Source organism: Calypte anna, chromosome 1 (assembly GCF_003957555.1).
Source record: "Calypte anna isolate BGI_N300 chromosome 1, bCalAnn1_v1.p, whole genome shotgun sequence".
NCBI lineage: Eukaryota > Metazoa > Chordata > Aves > Apodiformes > Trochilidae > Calypte > Calypte anna.
In genome coordinates this window covers 121811039-121834578 of record NC_044244.1, presented here as the reverse complement: position 1 = coordinate 121834578, position 23540 = coordinate 121811039, and the positions used below count along the sequence as shown (strand labels likewise).

The 23540-nt window shown below is 41.5% G+C and overlaps 1 protein-coding gene across 3 annotated transcripts in view; it reads right to left on the bottom strand.

Moving 5' to 3' along the window:
- Positions 1–21440, bottom strand: part of PHKA2 (phosphorylase kinase regulatory subunit alpha 2) — a 47007-nt gene extending 25567 nt beyond the window's left edge. The window contains exons 1-15 of one of the 3 annotated variants that reach the window (XM_030468959.1): positions 21255–21440; positions 15692–15850; positions 14102–14149; positions 13450–13618; positions 12532–12614; positions 11825–11905; positions 9575–9673; positions 9105–9251; positions 8827–8880; positions 8138–8260; positions 6277–6372; positions 4857–4964; positions 4086–4164; positions 2624–2758; positions 1440–1549 (exon numbers count right to left, since the gene is read on the bottom strand). In XM_030468959.1, coding sequence (XP_030324819.1) covers positions 1440–1549; positions 2624–2758; positions 4086–4164; positions 4857–4964; positions 6277–6372; positions 8138–8260; positions 8827–8880; positions 9105–9251; positions 9575–9673; positions 11825–11905; positions 12532–12614; positions 13450–13618; positions 14102–14149; positions 15692–15850; positions 21255–21332 — 1569 coding nt within the window. In that variant the 5' untranslated portion in view covers positions 21333–21440. The remainder of the gene's footprint in view (positions 1–1439; positions 1550–2623; positions 2759–4085; positions 4165–4856; positions 4965–6276; positions 6373–8137; positions 8261–8826; positions 8881–9104; positions 9252–9574; positions 9674–11824; positions 11906–12531; positions 12615–13449; positions 13619–14101; positions 14150–15691; positions 15851–21254) is intronic. The other 2 variants (XM_030468957.1, XM_030468958.1) reach the window with 2 other exon arrangements.
- Between the last annotated feature and the right edge of the window lie 2100 nt (positions 21441–23540).

Genomic DNA, 23540 nt, shown 5'->3' with positions numbered 1-23540 from the left:
TACACCAGTCAAGCCAATTTCCTGTGTCTGAAAGCACAGGAAAACAAAGCCAAGTTGAGACTACTAAGATAATTAGAAAATGATAAAGCAAGATGGCCAGTCATATAAAAAAACAATTTTAGCAAACCAGTCCAATTTCCTTCCTTGGCGGCAACTAGGTGGTAGGTGCAAGAAAGTGTCTGACATCTCAGCTTCAGCAAATATTCACACCACTGAGCTGAAGAAAAAAAATCTGAGAATGGAGGTGGAACTGCTTGAAAAATTGTTCTCAAGAGGTAGTTATTAATGAGGAAGTATCTAGATGGAGACAGCCTTTGCCCTACACCTAATCAATGTTTTTGTTAGAGAACGCGATGAAATGCAAACTACAAAACCACAAAATTCACCAACATTACTCAAGATCAACACAGATGAGTTAACTGCTAACCTTAGGAGGGTGAAATTAAACATTAAATCCACCCTTCCCAGAAAAGAGGCAGGGGGAAATGTCTGTCTACAAAGTTCAATGGAAAATGTTATGGAGGTTTTAGTCAAGTTTGGGATAAGTAGGAACTGTCAGTGTATTGCTGATGCAAACATAAGTGCCATATTGGAAAATATTAATAAGCACGTCCATGCTTGATATATGGCAAGATTTCAGTTGAAATCCTGGGTCCTATTTGCATAGCACAAACAGATATTTTGAAAAAAATCATGACTATGGAATTTTCCATAATTCACAGAAGAGAAAAATGGTGTGAGGGAAAAAGACAACAACAAAAAAATGTTATAAAGCTGTTTGTGATTAACTGACATGGGGAAAAATGTGAAGAGACATATTATTTGCAGTAAATCAGATGTTTTTTGGACATTAGAAGCACTGCAGAAGCCACCTATGGAGTCCACTTAATGCCTTCCACTGGAATTTAAAGACTACAATAGTCAAACATCTGTTTGGGAGGGTGTCAGCATCCTTTATCTTGCTCCAGTAAGCGACCCCTTAGCCTTATAGTACCAACTGTTATACTAAGTCTACAGGAATAAGTGTGTCATATTTCATTAAAAGTATAGAATAGAATTAATAGAAGCCACAAATTCTGTGAGGATCCACACTTCCCAACACACTGAAAAAGTGGAACACAAAGCAAAGACAAAACATTCCTTTCTCACTACTATCAACCCTTGCAACAATATAATGAAAAGACTACATCTTAGTCTCTTTGGGGCTACAGTATTTGGCATGCTTACATGAAACTAAATATTCCATCAAAGCAATCAGTCAAAAGATATACTAAGTGACCTATTTCTGGTGAAAATATTTAATTAGATATTATGTTGGCCTGGGCAGAGATCAGCCCTGCTCCACCTAGAGTGGCGTGACAGCAAGTAAAAGCAAAGTGCTTCACTAATGATTAGCCATTAAGTAAGCAGTGATTTCCCTGCCACCTTTACATGCTCACCTGAGGGGTAAAAGTAAATATTTGATTTCTTATCATGTACAGCTTGGAGGTGCCTAACACTCCAATGTGCCGGTGTGGCCGTCCACTTAATTTCATGTTCTTGTTCTGGCCTGTAAAGAAAATAGAGAAAATAAAAGTCTCACCTAACATTTCCTAGGTGGTTTTTCACAACAAATATTTTAGACAAGGAGATCTCCTTCATCCATACCATGATGCAAGAAGGACAGGAGGTATGCCCTTTCAAAAACAAGGCCATCAATACACAACAGAAATTAAAGTGCTTTCACAGTAGAACGTTAAAAATGCTTGCCCACAGAAGGCTCAATCCAAGTACAAAGACAGATTTTCATTCTTTTCATGAGGCTAGCAAGCTCCTCCTTTCTCATCAGAGCTTATCAGTGAATGATCCACACTCCATCCTTTCTTTGCTCCAGCAGCCAGAAGTTGACTTGAATCTGTCTAATATAGAATATGAGCCAACTGACCATGTGCCTGAAAAAATACCACTGTGAACATTCCCAAAGTAGTCACTCTTAAAAACAATACACCAACGTGTCAAATCATCCTACTCACTCCCACTAGTGAAAGAAAGCTATTATGAAACACTGCAAGTGTAAGCTTTAGCAAAGCTGTGCAAATTTTTAAGTTGCTAAAAGCTCTTTGTGATAAAAAGACAAATTCCCTCCCAAAAGTAGCATATGCAGTTTCCTTTCACCATGTAAAGGCCACACTTTCTAAGACTTATTTGAAGAACCCATTAAAAAAATTATAAAATAAAAACAACAACAAAAACAAACAAACAAACAAAAAAACCCCCACAACAACCAAAAACCCTTTACTTAAGTCAGTTTCTCTGTGGAAATAGTTCCTGCAAGATAAGAAGAGTTGGTCCTTGCCTAAACCAAAGGGTACAGGGAAACTTGTATTTTGGCCAGATTTTAAAATAAGGCTATTTTATTTTTCCTGTTGGAGTTCCATGACTTAAAAGCAAAGATCTAAATTTGTTAACTTAGCAAAAATGCGTTTCTAAAAACCAAATAAATTTATTTAAATAGAAGAAATGTAGCTTAAAAAACCCAATACACTGAACTGAAGCAACACTGAAGCAAGAAAAACAAAAAACAAAACACCACACTTAAAAATTAACTTGCAGAACAGTAGAATGAGACTGTTCAAATACCTACCCAGCATGGTGTACAGGTTACTCAGGATGCGAGCTGGCTGCACTCTGAGAGGATAGATATCAGCAATACTCTGAACACTGATTCCATGTTCTTGCAACAGATTCTTAATTTGATTAGATTCTGCCAAAACAGCTACTGCATGACACAAGACAAAAATACTAGTAAGAACCAAAACTCTCTTTTTAACTGTCACCTCTCAACACTTTTTTGTCACAGTTGATTGAAAATGCACAAAAGCCCACTTCTTTCATAATTTATGAGCCTGTGAGATCTAAAGAGATTGTAAGAGGATGTCAGACAGCTTTTGGCTCTCTGCTTCTCAACAAGTCTTGCCACTCTTGTCCATTCTGGACCACAGGGTAATTAAAGTTGGAAGAATCTTCACAAGGTCTCTACTCCAACCTCCTCCTCCAAGTAGGGTCAGCTTTGATGTTACATCATGTTCACTGGAACTTTTTCAATTTATTCTGGTTTATTTCATTACCACTAGTTTGGATCATGCAGTTTACTCCAGCAGATCGGGCTTTTCCCCAGTAAAACACAGAAACCCAACTGGAAAATCTTCCTTGTCCCGATGCAGCACACTGTAACAATGTAGCCAAGTCAATGGGAAACAGATGCTGTTACCCATATCACCATAAATGTTACAGAGGCCATAAAATGGCAGAAGTAGGGAAAAAATTCCAAAATCCAAGAAATTTGCCTTGATCCTCAACCTCTTCTCCTGTTTGAGTTTTTGCCCATGTTAGCTGGTCTATTGGTTTGGAACTAATAATTCAGGATTGTTCTATAAATATTTGTTAAAGAATGCTAAAGATAACATTTCCACTAGAAATTATTTCAGAATAGAGAAATGCAACCACTGTGAGACACCAACAGGGGCTAAAAAAGCACCTGCCCACATCCCAGTATCACTGAGAAAGGCTGTTCCTGATAAACAAGCTGGTTGCTTTTCTGGAGTGGTACCAGTCCATGAAAAGCCTTTAAATTCTGATCAGTATTTGCTTTGTGCTTAATTTTCTGATTTTGGCTGTCCCTGCATTCACAGAAGAAGCTCCTGCACCAGCCAAAGGAGAGCTGTAAGTCTGGCTGCATCACCTCTGTGTACAGAGAGCAGTCTGCTTCCTCCAAAAAGGGGCTGCAAAGAAACCTAAATAAACCAACTGATCTCATGCCCCTTTCTAGCTAGAATCCATCAAGACTTTCCTTTTCCTCACAAGATTTTTTACCACTCTCCACACCCTAACCATTCTTAAAATTTTAACATGTATATTTTTAAACTTCATAAACCTGCTCTTCCTTCTGGGAAAATGTCAGCTATTCCCCTTCTGCTCCTTCTAACACCAAAGCATGCACATCCCATGCAAAAATCCACATTCTTTTTAAACATGTCTGTCTCCTGTATATAAGGACTCTGCCACCACATGATCCAATTCACCCCGTATTCAGAAAACTCCCCCACCTTGTACCACAACATCAGGTTTAAATCCAGTGGAAAATCTCCTGTTTAAGGGATCAATTTCACCTGGAGCAAGGAATCCCTAAAATAAAGGCAAAAGAAAGAAAAAAAAAAAAGGAAACAAATAAAAACTAAGTAAAAGGCCTCTGATGACATCTGGATGAAATCTTAAGCAATTTTCATATTTTACCAGAAGACCAAGGCTTAAAGCCTGGTTTCTCTACCTTGTCTACTAAGTAATAAAAACAAAGACTGAAATGTTTTTTAGAACAGCAAGAAAATGGTTATGACTGGAACAATCTGCATGTTTAGATTTCCTATTTTAGAGCTGCAGCAACTGATGCAATTTTGCCAGGCCAGTGATTTTTTTGCAGCCCCAGAGATATTCAGTGGTTCCTTTAATAAGTCCATGGCTAATACAAGACAACTTCATTAGCACCTTCTGGCACAGAGTAAAGCATAGTTCAGTGGAGCTGAAACAATGCAATACCCTAAGCTCTGGGACAGCCAGGTCAGTCTGGGCATATTCTTCCAGCCTAATGATATATCCAGCCCAACGACTTACTCAGATGGATTAGAAACACACAGTTGCATTATCTGTTTAGAAAAAGGATAAAAAGAAGAATAAAAAAGTCTCCTGAAAGCTCAGCCACCCCCCCATGGTTCAAGAAAATGCTTCTACTGTAGAACACACTGTCAATCAAATTGTACTTAAAAAATTGCAAGCTACCTGAAAACAAAATCAGGTACAACCTGCCATACAAACCCAATTACCTCTGCTAGCAGGCAGCTAAGGACATACAATGATTGTCCCCAAAGATGAGGCAACTTTCCCACCGGGATACGATCTACAGAGTGAGGATTTTCATACTCCTCATCCACCTGGAAACAAACACATAAGCAAGAAAAATTACCCTAAGGTTCTGAAGAACAATGAATAACATGGAAGTATTTGAAAAAGATGTAGTCTGTCATCTATCCTTTCTAACCTGCCATTTGTACACACACACAGATGTCTTTGGTTTGCTTTTGAGGCTGCAAATTTTCTGGGACACGAGCACTGTGCTTCCTTTTCATACAACACCCAGCCTGGAGGGTGAATGGGGACACTGCATGCAATTGTAGCTTTGGTGTTAGCACTTCCCCTTCCTTCTCAGCATGCCTTTGCTGCCTTCCCAGCTTGTAGGTAACTGGGTATCTGTTTTTCAAGCCCTTGCAAGATGACACTTGAATTACACTGATGCCTACACAGCTTCCTGAAGTAAAGTTGCCTTCCATAAAATGAAGTGTACTCACATCTCCTCTGTTAGCAAGAATGGTCAGTGGAAAAATTAGAAGTAGACTCTTAACTAATTTAGAAAAACTGCCTGGGTTTTGCAGTATACAGAACTACCGAGGGCAGGGAAAAAAAACATCCTAGATAACAACTTTACCATAGCCAGTTTAAAATTTGGAAATGATAGGCAAAATCTACCCTGTTCACTTGGCATGTTCGTACAATCATCATCATATAAAAATTCACAAAAAAGCTATGAACTCTTACATGTTTGTTCCCACTAGGATGGTAAATCAGAGTGTCCATCTCCAACCTGTGAATACGCTTTCAGCTGTCAACACTCCCTGCTCAAACTCAGACCAACCCAGGAAGCTCCACACTCTCAGTGAGGACTGAGAAGTCTAGAGGAAGTTGGCAGGGAGGGATACACAGGCAAATAACATGGAAGAGCACATAAACTCATCTGCATGTCACTGTCACAGTGGGAGAATCAAGCACACAGCAACAGTAAAGATGGGAGAAAAAGAAAAGGAAAAAAAAATCAAACAAAAAATCCATCCCAAACCCTAATCTATCCAAAATCTGTTTCTCTCTTACACACAAGCTCTGGGAAAGAAAAACAATCTTCTTTGAGTTTGAGTTTCAAAATCAGCATCAACACTTCTTAATTATTGCTATGAGCAGTTAAAACACCAGACATGCTCTAAGATTTCCATAGAGACCCAGATTCCAAACTGAAAAAATGTGACTATTTGGAAGCCTAAAGATTAGCATTTCTTAGCAGAAACAGCTGTAGTTGGGTTTTTTTTGGTTTTTTTTATTGCTGGTTTAGATTTACTAGCTATAGGAAAACTGTAAAACTGACACTGTGATATTTACATTTTGCATAGTAAAGTGGATGCTGCATTTTCAGAATACCTTTTCTGCAGGGACTGCATACAGTTCAGGCATTAAAACTATTCCATTCTTCTCTCTAATAAGTATTCCTTCTAGAGCCTCTCTATACTCTTGTACCTGGAAATATTTTTAAAAGAGAGTGAGAATTCATATTATAGTCATCAGAACAGAAACAGCATAAGTTTTAGTATTATATAACAATACTTTTATATTGAAATATATTTTAAAACAAAACAAAACAAAACAGAAGGAGGTGTGGGGAATGATAACTAGCTAATGGAAGATCAGGGTTCAAATTCTGAGACTGTTCCAATATTAGCAGCCTCAGAGATACATCATCTTTAATCTACAAGATAAAAGTACAAAACTTCTAATATACTCCTGTAAAGAAGTAATTGGAATAAATCCTATACGAAATTTTTCACAGGTGACAATGCAGTGACATGTGTGTCAGGACTGCCAATATCCATAAAAGTGTAAGGTATATAAATTGCTAGCTTTCTCCCATGAACATTTGTCTACAATTTTCAGAATTCTGCTTTCCAAGGTTGGGAAATCAGTTTCTTTTAATTGATTTACTTAAAAATGTCTCTCTATACAACCTAAAACAGATTTAAACTGTTAAAAAATACTTCAGTTAATTAAACACAAAATCATCTTGTTCTTGTCTTGTTAGATAAGATATTAAAAATAGGAATACGAGACTGATACAAAATAAAGAACATTTAATATTCCTTTTTACCAGATCCCTAATTTTGTTGCATTACTTAACTACCCCATTTCAGATTTTTACTTACACGTAGCTGTTTTCAGGCACTGCCAAGACCTGCCTCTGAAAGCCTGTTTCTGCTGCACCTTTCTAAGTACAGTGGAACACCAAGATAAGATACCACAGGTTCATATTACAGTACACTGATATTTTCAGTGTCCTGTCTGTCTCCACTCTTTTTGAGTCCTCAAGGGTGCTTATTTTCCTAACAAATGCTACCATTGTAACCACTTGTCTACAGCAGCAATGGGGGAAGACACTCAGTGTCTCAGTGACCCACCAGCTGTGCTTAAACTGGGGGAACTGGAGCAATTGCTTGGTCTGAGTATGCACACAATCAAGGCAAATCCCAGACCATTCAACTAAATTGTAGTGACTGCTTTGTGGTATTTTGTACACAACTGAAGTTTCAGTAAACTATTTTATCCCTCTGGTGATATAATGTTATTCTCCCTCCTTCAGACTATTTTTACTGTGTCCAGAAAAGCAATTTACATTTCTAGTGCCAGTAAGTATTGCACTTGTTTTACAGTATCTGGTAAAAAGAAAAAGGGCTTTTTGGTCTGAAATGCCCCTCTTTGTTTCTGATGCCATTTTATTTTTTAAGGTGCCCTGTTTGGCAACCTCCTGTCCCTCTGCAACTTAGTTAATTTTAAATTACACGCATTTTTCACTCCCTTTGAGCCAACAATCTATAGAAGTTCTGAATGACTCAATGAATACATTTAATCCTGGCTACTTGTTGATTTCAGTTCACCAATCCTCTCCAGGTGTCACAATAACCTTTGTAGAGCTACATTCAATTTAGCTCCCCCGGCCACTGAATGCATGACATAGTAAAGGTATAAAGTAACTCAGTGAGTCATCAGTTAATTTAGGAAATAAGTGAAAATTAAATGGCTCTCCATAATCAAACAGCAAATCTCACTGAACAAAAAAAAACCAAACCTGAAGTTACTATGGCACTATGATGTTATGAAGGGACCCCAGGAAGGTGAGATTGGTGAGATGGGGTATCCAGCTGATAGGCAAAATAAACAAGGATCAAAGCTATGAAATACTGTAGGTAAATGGCTTTACATTTCCATTCACAGTAATTTCTTCTTTCCTCACCTGAATTTTGTCCTCATTAAATACTCCATCAATAAGGAAATATGTCCAGAATACTGGCCACTCACATTCAATATTCTCAAAGAGCTTGAGCTCAGCAGGATCATAGTGCAGCCTGGTTGGATCCTAGAAATCAAATCATACTCTTCCTTTAGTCACAGTACCAAATCAGTCACTCATATTCCAGCCATAATGGTAGCCTATTTATACAAGTAATTAAAACCAGGAAACAAAGCAAAACACCATAGATAGTTCTCATGTAGCTTCTTGACTTCTTTTTTCACACTCAAGTCTCAAACTTATTTCATCATTCCCCAAACAAATCAACCCTTCCCAGTTTCAGAATCTAGGTGTCACCAAAACAGTCTCAGCTCTGCCTCAGTTCAAAGATATTTTGAGATGCCTCAGAGACATCTCTTCCCCTTAGGCACTGCAAGTATACCTAAGGGTTCATTCCTTACAGAATTATTATTTAAGTTTTGCCCTTAAGAATTAATTTTCAAACCCTGATTCTTTTTTAGGCATGTGCTGTTTTCTGGGTGGACATGTGGATTACCTCCAAAGCCTTTAAGGTGTCTTTGTAACAGAGACACAAAAAATCACCCATTCATGTAAATGAGACAAAAAAAATGTCTATTAACAGAAGAGAAAATTCTTCCTAATGTGTACTGAAAAGCAGGTATCAGAAGTACCTCTCTGGGTGTCTTGTAACCATCTCGGAGAAAGCGACAACAGCCATAGCGGCCCTGTGAAAAGACACAAAGTTAAATAAAACTTCACATACTATTCTTCCCCACAGACTAACACCAGCACAAAAGTATATGCTGAGTTTTAAGTGTCACTTAGGAATTTTCCTGCCTCTCTTCTATGCATATACGCATCAAGTATGACAACCCTTGTTTAATTAAGACTTTCAGTTAAGAAAGGGATATTCTGCTTCTCCTTCCCTATGGAAAATGAAAATAATTACCTGTAGTTTGGATATGATTTCACTCTTAGTCACATTAACAAGGTTTAGATCCTCCACTGCAAAAGCCGGGTAAGAAATGATAGAGAGAAGGCCAGCATCTATCTCTTTTGACGTGGATGCCCTTGGCAGCATGGAGTATAGAATAGACTGAGGAAAAAAGGAATAGAAGAGAGGGATTTAAAGCAGTTGACTTACTTCAGAAGACTGTGTCAAGTGCAAATGGAATAGACTATACTATTTGCAAACTGACAGAGAACTCACTGCATAATTATTTTTAACTGAGTTAGTATGAGAATGATTCACATCACTCACTTTCGCATGACCTACTAGAAACAAGGTGAACAGCACAGTCTGAAGCCACTCTTCATACATTAAGTTCCTGGTTCAGTTAACCAACATCTCACTTAAGAACAAAAGGGAGAGAGTCTTGCGTTTGCCCCTACCAAAGGAAACACAAGACTAAGTTTTACCTGGCAGTGTTCTACTTCATCAGGAAGAACATGAATCACTGATTTGTGTCCTCCATGAGCTCCAAAAAGATCTAGTTCATCAATTGCTTCCAAAGCAGCCTTCAAAGAAACCCAAACAAACCAAAACCATTAAACCCCTTTTAAGCCAAGTATATGCCCTCAAACCTGTGCTTATATGTTGAAGGAAATCATAGAAGGCAAGTTTGCTTCACAGACATTTTTAGACAAACACTTAAAGACATGCTTGGCAGTATTTCAGAAGTACGTATTTCTGTCTTTTGCTAGCAGAATACAGGACTGATGTACTGGTGGCCCTTCTTACAAATTAAAGGCAATGCAAAGCAATGGAGAGCAGGGCTAACTGGAGTATCTAAAGTACTTGGTAATAAATGCTTCTCCTGTCCTATATTCCAAAATAACTCCCAAGTTCAGTGGCCTTTCACTACTCCTGCCTGAAGGGCTGCTCAAAGACAAACCCTTGTTCAAGGTGCCCCTGGATGAGCAAGACCGGTGCCCAGAAAAGAGAGCATCACCATCCCTCTGATACTATGACTTCCCAAAGGTAAAAGAAATGAGACATCTGCTCTCAATACAGCCAGTTGAGGCACTCTATGTCAACAGGTGAATCACCATATCTCATACCTTTTGGCCATAAAGCATTTGCCTAGTGAGGACATGAGCAGCCCAACCACCAGCTCCATTGGGGCACTCCTACTTTAACCTAGCAGGCTACAAAACCTGCCTTTGAAGAAGTAGGGTGTGCAACACTGCACAGGGAAATGTGACAAGAAAAGAGCAAGGATCAGACAACCAGAGCTGGGACAGCAAAGCCTTCTTCTGAAATACACATTCACAGGGCTGCAGCAGCACTGAGTGTTGCTCTGTACCCACTTTTGTCCTCCAACTTCACGGTAATGTCAATCTCTGGCAAAGGAAGGATGGCACAGTGCACCTTGCCTTATCTGGATCAAAGGTTGGACCTGTTGATCTCAGAGTTCCTTTCCAACCTGGCTGATTCTGTGACCTCTCTGCAGAGGGACAAGGGTATTTTTCTTCTTCCAACTCAAACACGGGTTTACTGTGTCTGCAGATCTGTTTTCTCCAGCTGAGTGCTAGAGCAGCAGATGTTCCCAGTATTAGCAGAAAGCCCCACTGAGAAAATGATAGCTGGGACCACGGGCAGTTTTAATGGTGCAGAAAAGGCACAGAGATCCACTCAAAGGCATCCACTCCATGCTGTACTGCTACCATAGGCAGCCACATAAAACAGATATGGGAGAGAAGTGGGAGAATCCTGAGGCAAATTAAAAAACGTATCATCTACCTCATCCTCTGCAGTGGGGCTGCTAGCATGCCTTCCACAGTCCCCCATCATCCTGAACAGCACTTTCATGGAACTCAAGAGACACTGGAAAGCAAAGCTGTGAAGCAAGCCCTGCAGAGAGTCCTGACATCAACATGACCCAACATTATGTAGACACCACAGACTATGTCTGACTGTTCAGTGCAAAAGAACTCATACTGGGCAGGTAAGGAAAAACTTCCCCCACAGACACTGCCATATCTCTTTTAGATGGAACTGTGGCCAAAAACAGCAGTTTCTCCCTCTAAGAGCCATGCAAGACCTTGGAAACTAATAAATCCAGCTGAAATGCAACACTGTCTTTGACCTTAATGATATTTGGCTTCTGTCAGTCCCCTAGACACCATTTTAAAAGGTAGTTGTCAATTACACATTTACATTTATGGCCTTCTAAGCTTCATTTATTATCTCCATGACCTTGTGCGGGGGAATCAAAAGTATCAATGTTCTTTTAAGTACATCTGTATTCGTTTTTCTCTCTGAAGTACTTGTGAATAACTTCCTAAACTGACAGTCTGATGCTTTAATCTTACAATGAAAACATCACATATCATACTGGGGCTGGAGACATAAGAAAAAGGGACAGAAAACCAGAGGCCACTTTATGAGACAGCACTTCACTGAATCTATCAGAGTCATGGCTCAGTAAATCTGGGACCCTTCTTGCAGATCCCCAGAAAAACTGAGCTGAAGTCCTTCAATGAAAGCCATTATCACAAGAATTTTACACTAAAAAAATACTCACTCACACACAAACCAAAATGCTTATACAATCAGTTAGCTATCACAGTGGCCAAGAAGACTATGCATAGGAAGCCATCAGGTTTCTCAGACCCCTTCAGCATGACAGAACAGCCACGAAGGAGGTGTCAGGAAGACATTCTCACTTTGGCCATCCCTACGGAGCTCGCGTTCAGTTCAGGGATGCCCTGGTTTGTCTTATCGCCACGTTCCCAAATCCCATAATCCTGCAACAACATTAATAAGAAAAAAGCTGTCATGACTACACAAAAGAAATGTTTTCCCCGCTCTCCCCACAACAAAACCAGACCATTGCATGAAGCTATTTTATTGTCCTCAAAAAAAAAAAAAAAAAAAAGAAAAAACAAGAGGCCCGAAGTCTCCAAAGAGCTTCTCCTCATGTTTGAAGAGCAGCACATAAAAATAAACTCAGCAGGACCAGGTCTACAATAATGAACCATTGTCTTCACAGAACACACAAAGCCCTTTGTAGTCTTATCCCTGAGCATGTTACTCCCTGTGCCACTTCAACTCAACTTCCAAAAGGTTTGTTAACACTCAGATCTTTTTAGAAAGGCCTATAAGATTTTAATGCAGTATTAAGAAATACTATTAATTATCCATAAAGAAAAACTACTATTATGACAGAAAAAGTACACCACACCTAGACAGCAGTAAATCCACTGCAGCCCTCCCACCAATTTCAATGATGATGCTCAAAATGTAAAGTACTGACAGGTACTGATAACTTTGCATGGAAAAGTAAGTTCACATTTTCCAACTCCATCAACAAATAATTTTCCACTCACATCTGAGCAGTGTTCAGGTGATTTACCTATAAATAACTACTTACAGCAACTTTGTAGGCAGCTTCTATGTAAAACACAAGATTCTGAATGAAGGCAACTTCATCAAGGGTGAAGATAATACGTAACCCTGATTAAAAGAAGGGAAGAGAGTAATTATACTGTGCCAGAACTGAAATACCTAGTCTTCAGTGAGTTTCATGCTTTTGTTTATTTGCTACTAACTACTGCCCACTGAAATCAATTGAAAAAGTCATGCAGATTTCAAAATAATAAAAATTTCAAAATATACTTTGAAAGTCACCAATATATACTGCTTGAAAGACCAACGAAAAACCACTGCTGAGAGGGGGGCATTCAGACAGTGAGTACAAAGCAGAGATACCTGAGCAAGCTCTGCTGCCTGAGAGCATTGCATCTGAACTCCTGCTGCTCACAACCCCTCTGCCTGCTTAGTGCTCTATCAAGGTACCACCAGGATGACCAGGCACCTACTCTGCAGGGGTCAATTGCAAGGGGCTCTGACGACAGATGAACATGTGAGGAAACAAGTATTTGTCCTTACAGATGGAATACAGCTGAGAGGAGCACCTGATAAAACAGTGCCAGCCAGAACATGAACACAGATGACAGCAGCAGCACCTGACTCAACGTTGCCAGGCTGAAGAAACCTTGATGTCCATGAGGACAGGACATCCTATGTACTCTTCAAAGAGACCTCTTCCCTGACATGATTCTGAATATCTCATGTATTTGTATGCCAACAAACATAAAGGGAATGGATACTGCTATAAACATGAAATCCTAAGCCTTATAACTTATCCAGAGAAATAGTACTTTCTTCTGAGCAATGATCATGTAAAGGTCTTTGAAGCAAGTTACAGCTTTTTTCTAGTTTAAATCAAAGCTAGAATAGAAAAATATTGCAAGAAATACTAGTCAAGACTAAAATATCTTCTGCTTACCTGATGCAGTCATCTGTGCCAAGAAGAGCAGGTAAAGGGAAGTTGCATCCACTTGTAGATGGCCCCATTGATCATCCCCAACAACAGTGGCACAAGTTGCAGAGTTATATTTGGCGTGTAGGCAGTCTTTTGTACTCTGTGTGCTTTTGAACTTCTCTACCTTATCAACCTGAAAACCACCACAAATTTCAAGTTTGAAACATACTGAAGGAAATCTCCAGATAATTTCAAAACGAACAACTTTTCTTAGGTAAAGAGAAACTTGAGGTCCTAACCCCTGTTACCTCACTTCAGTGTGTTTTGATTGACTGAAGTGCTTAAACAGAACCCTAACTTTAGGATCCAGCTAAACCCACATCTCTTCAGGAAAGGACAAGATGAAATTACCTTGATGAGTTCAAGTCTTATTTAAAGGTATGCATCTTGGTAAAAAATCAGTTTGCAAAGTCAAAACCATAATCTGCTAAAAGCACAGTCTCCAAAAGGTGCAAGTAAAATCAGAGTTTTGCTCAAGAATTTTAAAAAGATTCCCCACACCACCATCTGCAGGCATGCAAAAAAATCATTGTCCAGAAAAGACAAAAATATATGTTTCAGACTAAATGTTTTGTAAATACATCACATGCTAATTCAAGTCATACCTATGCATTACCTGTCTCATCATGCACTGTAAAAGTCCCCTCATCAGCTTCACAACGTTCTGCAGGAACAAAACAGACCAGTGACACTCTCACATGGCCAGCTTCATCAGCTGTTAAAAACAACATTCAAAAGTGACAAAGTTCACACCCCCTACCAACATCCTGACAAAGATAAAATAATGTGTATTCTGAAATGCTTTACATGCCTTTTTTTTCAATATACATGTTGACATTTATTCCCACATATCTATTTAGGAGAACAGATTTTTCCCAAAGGTTTTCTCTAACTCTCTGTGTCCCCTTTATGCAGCTAAGAAAGAAAGATGACAATGATTATGATTTTTTGAGTGACAGATTAAGGGAACACTGGCAGGTGACTGCAACATCTTGACATGACTGGAAAATGTGTGGAGCTTCTCCTGATCTGTATACAACAGAACACAGATGACTAACATAAAGAAAGGGCTTTTGGTGCATATGAAGAGAGGAGTAAAATTTTGCCTAAAATGAAGAAATCAACCACATCTTTTTACCCCGAAATTATTAGAGCTTCAAAATACAATCATGCAAACTGAGTGAAAGTTGTACTGTCACCAGAGATTTCCTTGGTTTGAACAGTACCTAAACAGTATCAAATTTACCCAGTGCCTTCAAAACAACACAGGACACTAACACCAACACTCCCTCAATTTCCATATAATCCACCTCTACGCTCTTGCTTTTGATATCCTCTTTCACAGCTGCAGATGACAAATTAACTGCATGAGCTACCTCCCCTTCCAGTTCTCTAGCATGATTCTTACCAGTATGGGGATGGTCACCTTGTCTGTTTGATCAAACACATCTACAGACCTTGTACAACTTCCACGAGATCACACAAAGTGCACATTTCAAAGATTTCTACTTTAAATGGCATGCTTCTCCTTACGGGGAAGAATGATGCAGCAGCTAAGTTGCCACCCTAAGCATCCAACTGACCCAGGCTTGATTTTCTGCTCCATAATACAACTAAGCAGGAACCTCAAGGTTTAATAAGAGGCTTGCAAATCTGGGCATAAAATCTCTCAGAAGCCTGACTTTCAACAATGGGCCAACTGATGGAAGTTTGATTCCCATATGTATTTGTTTTGCTTATATTTCATAGAATCATAGAATTGGCTGGGTTGGAAGGGACCTCAGAGATCATCAAGTCCAACCCTTGATCCACTACCGCTGCAGTTACCAGACCATGGCACTGAGTGCCACATCCAGTCGCTTTTTAAATATCTCCAGGGACGGAGAATCCACCACTTCCCTGGGCAGCCCGTTCCAGTGCCTGATCACCCTCTCCGTAAAGAAATTCTTTCTAATATCCAACCTAAACCTCCCCATATCTAACCCAAACCTCCCAAATTTCAGTTCAGATCCTATCCTCTCTGCCACAGCTCTCCAAACCTTACTTCTCAGAAGGCTGCCGGAAACACTGTATACCAGGTGCTGCATGGATGCTGATATGAAAGGAACAAGAGGCATATTCCAAGATGAAAAAATGCTTCCAGATCCTACAAAAAGCACCAGTATGAACACATCAAAAACAGGTTTACATCAAACTTAAGACATACCTGCTCCAGTTCATAGGCTTTAGCCTTATCCTCATCCCGGTCTGCATTCTTCCGATACGCCATTCCCAGCCCCCACACGGCCAAGATACTGTAGATGTTGTCCCGTACCCAAGCATCCTTATGGTCTGTACCAGCTGAAAGCAGCCCTGTAACTGGATTCTAACCATGGCACAAAGAATAAAGAAAAAAACCAAAACATTACTACCTGAAACCCTATCTTTCCATATCAAATGGTACCAAAATAAAAGAGAGAGCCAAATGCAAAATTTCTTTGAACAATTCAGGATACAAAGTTTATGGCATCCAGCTGGGCATCCTCATCCACACAGCTAAGCCACTGAGTGAAACTCGTATACACATACTTAAATATAATGAGGAAAGAGGAATTTAAATGTTATGTATTTATGAGAAAAAGAGGGTACTGAGTAAACATTAGGAATTGAGTATGGGATCTATTTTTTTCTATGCAACTGGTCTGAGGCATAGTTTTGAGGAAGTTCAAAAAAACTCTCTTTCAGGGGGAATTTAAAAAGTATTTCTATTAATTTACTGGCTTGGTTTATGACAGCTAAAGCATGAACACATGCAAATTCTTTTCTTACCCTTGTGCTGGTTTTGGCTGAGATAGCATTAATCTTCTTCACTGTAGCTAGTATGGGGCTATGTTTTGGATTTGTGCTGGGAAGAGTTGATAATACGGGGATGACAGAGTCAATGACTTTTCTATTTCTCATCCCACCCCACCAGTGAGCAGCCTGGGAGTGCACAAGAAGTTAGGAGAGGACACAGCTGGGACAATTGATGCAAGGGATATCCCACACCATGTGATGTCATGCTCCGCATAGAGAGATTGGGGAAGAAGGAAGAGGAGAAGTTTGGGGTGATGTTATTTGTCTTTCAAAGTCACTGTGACATATGATGGAGCCTGGCTTTCCTGGAGATGGCTGAACACTTGATGGGAATTAGTAAATGAAGTCATTGTTCTGCTTTGCTTGTGCCTATGGCTTTTGCTTTATCTATTAAAATGTCTTTACCTCAACCCACAAGTTTTCTCACTTCTACTCTTCCCCTTTCTCTCCTTCATCCCAACCAGGGCGAGTGAGCAAGCATCTGCATAGGGCTTACTTGCCAGCTGTTAAACCACAACAATCTTCATTTGGAAAACGTACAGAAACACATTCTAATAGAGTTGAAAAGCAGCAGTCTCTGAAAACTGGTACATTGAGTAGTCTCCTGCAACCCATTCTGTTCTTCACTGCATCATTAACTCCAATCACTTCATTATCTTTAATTTTTAAGACTGTCTTTTTCAGCTGTATGTTCCTCACTACCAGGAAAAAAAAAAAAAAGACACAGAAGGTCAATAGAGTTTTCAACCATATCAAGCCTTTACAGCACATTTCTGTGAACAAAGACCACCTGCCAGGCCTGGTGTGACAAGGGGCAAAGATTACAATAATAAAGAAAAGTAAAAATAAAAACAATTCATAGATAAATTTTGCATTTCTGTCCTACACCAGCTCTCTCAACTCCTTCCATGATCATCTTTGAGAATGAATTTTTGATGGAGGGAGGGGATTCAGTTATAATTTCCTGGTCTTTGCATGGGACAACTGAGCCCCAGAGAGGTGACAGCCTGACACGCATGACTGGGCACAGCCAGTGCTATTGTTACAGTTCAAATACAGCAATGCCCAGTGGCTTCCTGAGAGTAGAAACATGCAACTCTGCTGAAACAGTCTATCAGCATGGTCTTCACAAACCAGGGAACAACAGCAGGATAATAAGCACAGCTATTTACCAGGGAAAGTTGCTCAAACGATCCCAAAAAAATTGAAAAAACTTTTTTTTTTAACCTGAAAAGCCATTTCAGAAGAACAAGTGAGAAAGCAAAGAAAGGAGAACCCGCTTCCAGTTCAGCACTGTGCCTGTATAGCAAAAAAACCCCCAGAATCTTGAAAGGCAGACTACATATTCCTAGGCTTTTTCTAGGGCACTTTGTTTCCCTCCTCCCATGCAGCACAACAAACATCTATGTATCTGCAGCCCTGGCTTGATGAAAATCACCCTGCTGCCTGAGAGATTATAACTTTGGTTTGGTTTTCCCCACCCTCCAAGCTGGCTGCCAACTGCAAAATTAAAATGCCTCTAGGTACCAAGACGGAAATCCCAGAAAAATGGCACACTTGAGTCTCGAGGGAAGGACCTGCCTACCTTCAAGAGACCGCATTAAACAAATCCAAGGGCTGCTATCACCATTTCAGTGACTTTGGTTCCTCTACAAGAAAGTCCCAGGTCTTGGGATGCACTGGGGCTGCCTCTCACGGACTGAGAAAACATTAATGTCTTTCCTCATGCACATTCAGAATGGTAGCAGAAAAGCACAATAAATTAATATCTTAAGTAGTTTAGAAGGCATTCACATTTACAATCTTTTCAATCTATTTAAATCTTTAATCTTTTTAAAATCTATTTAATTTACAACTGATCCAAAAAAGGAAAACTGATACAAGTTCTAGCAAAACATGCAGATTGTGTGGAACCAGACAAAACACAATTGGGGTTACCCATAAATGTGTGCCAAATGTGTTTTCCTTACCAGCTCCATATGCTTTTCTCTTATAGTACCCTAGCAACACTTAAAATGAATATAGATGTTATGCTTTGATATTTTATGGACATACCTTAAGACCATGAGAACCCACCTGGACTAATATGTCCAGTTCTGGAGTCCTCAAAATAAGGACATAGAGCTTTGGAGTGAGTCTACAGGAAGACTACAAAGATGATGAGAGGGCTGGAGCACCTCTTCTATGAGGACAGGCTGAGTCAGTTGGGGGTTGTTCATCCTGGAGAAGAAAGGCTCCAGAAAGACCCTATAGCAGCCTTCCAGTACCTTAAGGAGCCTACAGGAAAGCTGGGGAGAAACTTTTTGCAAGGGCATGTAGTGATAGGACAATGGGTGATGGCTTTAAACTGGAAGAGGGTAGATTTGGGTTAGACATTAGGAAGAAATTCTTCACTATGAGGCTGGTGAGACACTGGCACAGGTTGTCAAGGGAAGTTGTGGGTGTCCCCTTTTTGGAAGTGTTCAAGGCCATGATGGGGCATGAGCAACCTGGTCTAGAAGGATGTAGAAGGATGTGTTCCTGACCATGCAGGGGGGGTATTTAAGGCCTCTTCCAATTGAAACCTCTCCATGATCTTTTATTTTTTTTTTTTCTTATTTTTTCTCATTCAAATTAACAAGTGCAGTAAGTGTCTGAACACAGCCTTCTGCTGTTACTGCTCAGTGCTTGCTTGGCTACCTATCAAAACAACTCTCTGGCCCCCATCCCCAGAGGCACACCACAACATCTGGCAGGAGGTTGGTATAACTGATGCAAGAGCACGAGATGGGAGCCAGCAGTTTGTTCTTAGCATCCTTGTACAACTTTTTAACAAGAATATACCTATCACTCTTCACACTGTAGGGACCAATCAGCCAAGTGCAACATTTGCAAAAGAAAAAGGTTTTCTGTGGATTGAGTACTGCAATGTGCTGCATACAGAAAACCCCCATCAATCCTGGTGAGGAGGGGATGTGTGCTTTGAATGCACATGTGCCTAATAGCACGTGTGCTCTGACTTAAAATTTGCCTCTAGAATGATGTGATTTAGTGTGGTTTGAATAAATATAAGTTCAACTGCTGCTACTAAGAAACCTGACCCCTGATGTATTAAACGGTCTTCACAAAGCACAGTGTTTCTGAGCACACCATTTATTCTTCTCTCCATATGAGAACAGGCTGATTACTGCTTTCCCATCAAAGCACACCTGTCTGTACATCTGGCATGCTTGTGGATGCAAGGTACAAGGTCACACTCACACACCACCCCAGCACTGAACAGCAGCACCTCAGAGGGATCTTAAATGCCCCCCAGCTCTTCTACCAGGCTGCTCCCAGGCAAACCAATGGCTTAAATTCCCCATTCCAAAAGGCACCAGGAAGGCATCACCAGTGAAGCAACAGCCCAACCCAGCCTTCCACAAGCTCCCAAGCTAAGATAAGGCTGCAGGTGATACAAGGACCACTGCTCTAACTTGCCAAAACAAGCACTGCATCTCTTCACTTATATTCAGTCTATTGCAGTGGAAGGCCTGCCACTCGCTTTCTAACACATAAGAAAATTAATTTATCTCCTTTCCCACCTCTGAAATCTCCCCAGCATAAAAAACATAGTGGAAAAGGCAGCACTGACCCATGAACATACATCCAAGCACTCTAAAGAGAAACTACAAAATCCTAGGTCACTGTTATACACTCCTACATTGCCATTAAGTTACCTTTTTTATTAGTGTTAAGCATGAATATCATTAATATACAGCTTTCATATGGCATGTTTTCTGTCTGGATCTAAGAGGCTCCATCCTCATCCTATCAACATGGAAATCATGGCAGACACTGGAAGCCAAAGTGACTTGCCCAAGGTCATTCTGCAGATAAAAAGGCAGAGATAGGATCACAACTCAAAGCATCTCCTGCATCCCAGCAGAGCAGGAAAGCAAAATCATCTCCTCACACTAGTTATACCATGTGGTTGCATCTGTTTCTAATGAGTTTAATGTAATTAGCACATAAACATTAACGCACAGGTGTCTGGACCCTGTGCCAACAACAGTCGGAGACAAACAAAAATCTTATTGCTTTAAGTAGATTGTGTCTGCACCTCTTCTTTCATTGCCTTCCAGTTCCTTGTAATTCTCAGCAACTAAGTTTATTTGGGAAATTATTTGTGGGGAAAAAAAAAAAACACACCAAAACCAAACCAAGCCAAAACAACACTACAGAGCTAGTAATTTTTTTTTTTCCTCTCCCTACCATCCCTAACACCTTCATTCTTTCACAGCCACACACGCAGGCTGCAGGGCCCGTCAACCCCGGGAGAAGCCGCTCCACTGCCAGGAGGGGCAGGGAGAGGACAGGGGGCCGGGGAATCCCCGGGACGTGTCCCGCCGCACACAGGCTCCGCACAAAAGGGACACGGCGTCCGGTGCCAGCCCGGCTCTGCCCGGGGTTCTCTCGTCCGCAGCTGATGCTGACAAACAGCGGCATTTCACAGGCCCTGCTGGGGACCAATGTGCTCCCGGGACTTGGCTGTGTTACAGGCATGGATGTAGACGGTGTTACAACGGGTGTGTGTGCACCTTTACGGTCAGGAACATGTTCCACATTCGGTATTATTGTTTGCAAGCTCAGACTTGCTGCATTTACCACGTAATTTCCAATGTGTGCTTCGGTAAGCGGCCAACGAGCACCCCCGCGCTGCCTCAGCCTTTCCCCTCTCCTCTCAAGAGGGCAGGGTCAGGAAGCGATGAGGAAAGGAGGAGGGAGAGAGGAATTCTTTACTTCCACCGGCTTCATCGTGCCCCCTGTGCAACCCAGCTGCTGTCACCGGCCCCGGGCGCTCCAGCTGCTCTGCCGGAGGCCCTCCACGCCCCTCGCCGCCGCTCCCCCTCTCCCCGGACGCCGCGGTCGCCCCAAGCCCCGCACAGGCGTTCCGCGGGGCCGGCTGCCCTCACCTGGTGGCAGAGGATGGTTCGCTGGACCAGGCGGGCGTAGCCGTCCAGGCGTACCCCCGAGTTGCTGCGGCTCCTCATCGCCTCCCGCCGCCCCCGCTGCCCCGTACCTCCCGCCTCAGCCGGCACGGATGCCCGGCCCTCCTACTGCCCTTGGGTGAGAGCGGCCCACAGGCAGCCCGAGATGGCGCCGACCTCCTCCCTCCCTTCCTCCCTCACTCCCTCCCGCCGGCGAGGCGGAGCGGGGCGGGGCGGAACGGAGCGGGGCGGGCGGATGGGCAGCGGGAATGGGTGAGGGGCGGGCGGTCCGTCTCGGCGGTGAAACGGGTGGGAGCTGGCAGAGTCCCAGAGAAGCAGGTGCGCTTCTGTGGCGGTGTGGAGGTTGCCGTCCCGAGTTCAGCTTCTCTGAAGAACTCGCAGGCTTCTCCCTGCGGTGTCTGCAGCTGCTTTTCCAAGCCTCTGGGCGCCGCCCCGGGAGCATCAGGAAGAGGGCCCGGGCGAGAGGCGGCTGGCAGTGCTCGGGGCCCTGCCGGGAGCTAAAGCGAGGCCGAGCAGCATGAGTGTGTAGCGACAGAAGTCTGGGCTAAACTGTCGAAAATAAAGGAGATTTCATACGTTCTCTTCAGAAGTTTTTTACCATAAAATGCAAAAGCCTAAGTCATCTGTTCGAAGGCTTTATTAGTTATCTACACTTCTCACTCTTGGCTTTTCAACTTCATAAACGAAATGTGTAAGTTTCGGATGGAAACGAAACTTCTGTGACCATGGGCACTGATGGGGGACATTATGCGATGTGCCCTTTTGACCCATTTGCCCTTGCATGTCTCCTGCTCTCTTATTGCCGTTCCCGTAGGGAAGAACAGGACAGGAACTGGACAGGAGCAAGGAGGAAGAAGGGTAGTCAGGCAAAGAGAACCACATCCCAGAAACTTGTCAATGACTTCTTCAATGGAGAAAATAAATAAATACAAGACATGTCACATACGGTTGCAAAATCTTTAGTGAGGTCCCTCTGTGCTCCTGGCAACAGGAAGAAAAACAGTGGAACGTGGGGATGGTGGATGAAGGACTAAGGGACATTTCAGAGCAGCTGGAGGTATGGGATTTCAACCTGACTCCAGAAAGGATTTTTTTACTGGTGTTTTTGGTTTTGTTTTTTCCCTTCATGTGTAGTTACAGCACTAACAGGAGTTAATTTTGTGACTTTTTTCCTGTGCTTACTTCATTGACTTTGTAACCAACAGCCATGGTTGAAAAGTCTTAAAGGACACCTGTTCAGTCAGAGGTGGCTGGTTGCCATCAGACAGCATTTTGTGAGGCACAGCACAGCAGGAAAGGGGACTGTGCACTGCTCGGGGGTTCATCAACTTCATCAGCCAGAGCCCGGCAGCTGCAAGTCAGTGAAAAAGCTGCACAGACCCAACACATGAAGCAGCTCCCCCTCTCCTCAACTCTGCATGAGCTGCCTGCTTCGGGGCACTACTTTTCACAGAAGACCACATACGGCTTAGGAAACTGGTTTGCTGAGCAACCTCCTGTCAGCTGTACATAGTTTATTTATCTATGACTAAGCTTAAAACCTTCTTACAGATGTCCCCTTGTTGGCTCAGCAGGCACAGACCGATGCACAGTATTTTACTTTGCACTCTGGGAAGGGGATGCAACTTTCATAGAGCTCTGATCTGCGGCGAATCAGGTTCTAGCAGTGCACAAAAGATCAAGTACCAAAAGGGATACTATAACACTCAATGTGCAAACATTTTTCAGCTAGTTTGATACTTATTTACTGAGCTAAAATAATATGCTACTATGGGTGCAAAATTTTAATACAATATGTGCATGCTTTTAAGTGGCAAAGTCAGGAAAGACCCCTCACCCTCAAGAATATATGCAATAAAAATAACTAAAGAATCCTAACATATGTTAGGATTAAAAATAAAACAAAGGGAGACTCCAAGCAGGTAAGTGACGGTGTAATAAACATTTTCATAGGGAATTTAATTACTGAAGCTATGTGCTTCAGTAATTAGTACGTTCAGCAGACTAATGGGAAGAGCTTCAGCAGACTTGAGGGCAAGCATTGGCTGAACAGACTTAGGTCACAGTTTTCTCAGCTGAGAAACCAGGTCTGTTAAAACAATGGAAGATAAAATATATGGAAGACAATAAATCTAAGGGCTAGGTCAGCATTTTCTCCAAGAGGTTATGCACTGCAGCTCATATAATCTGAAGAACTGTAACACAACACAATACAATGACACATTTATCAAACAAAGTTTTTATATTTTA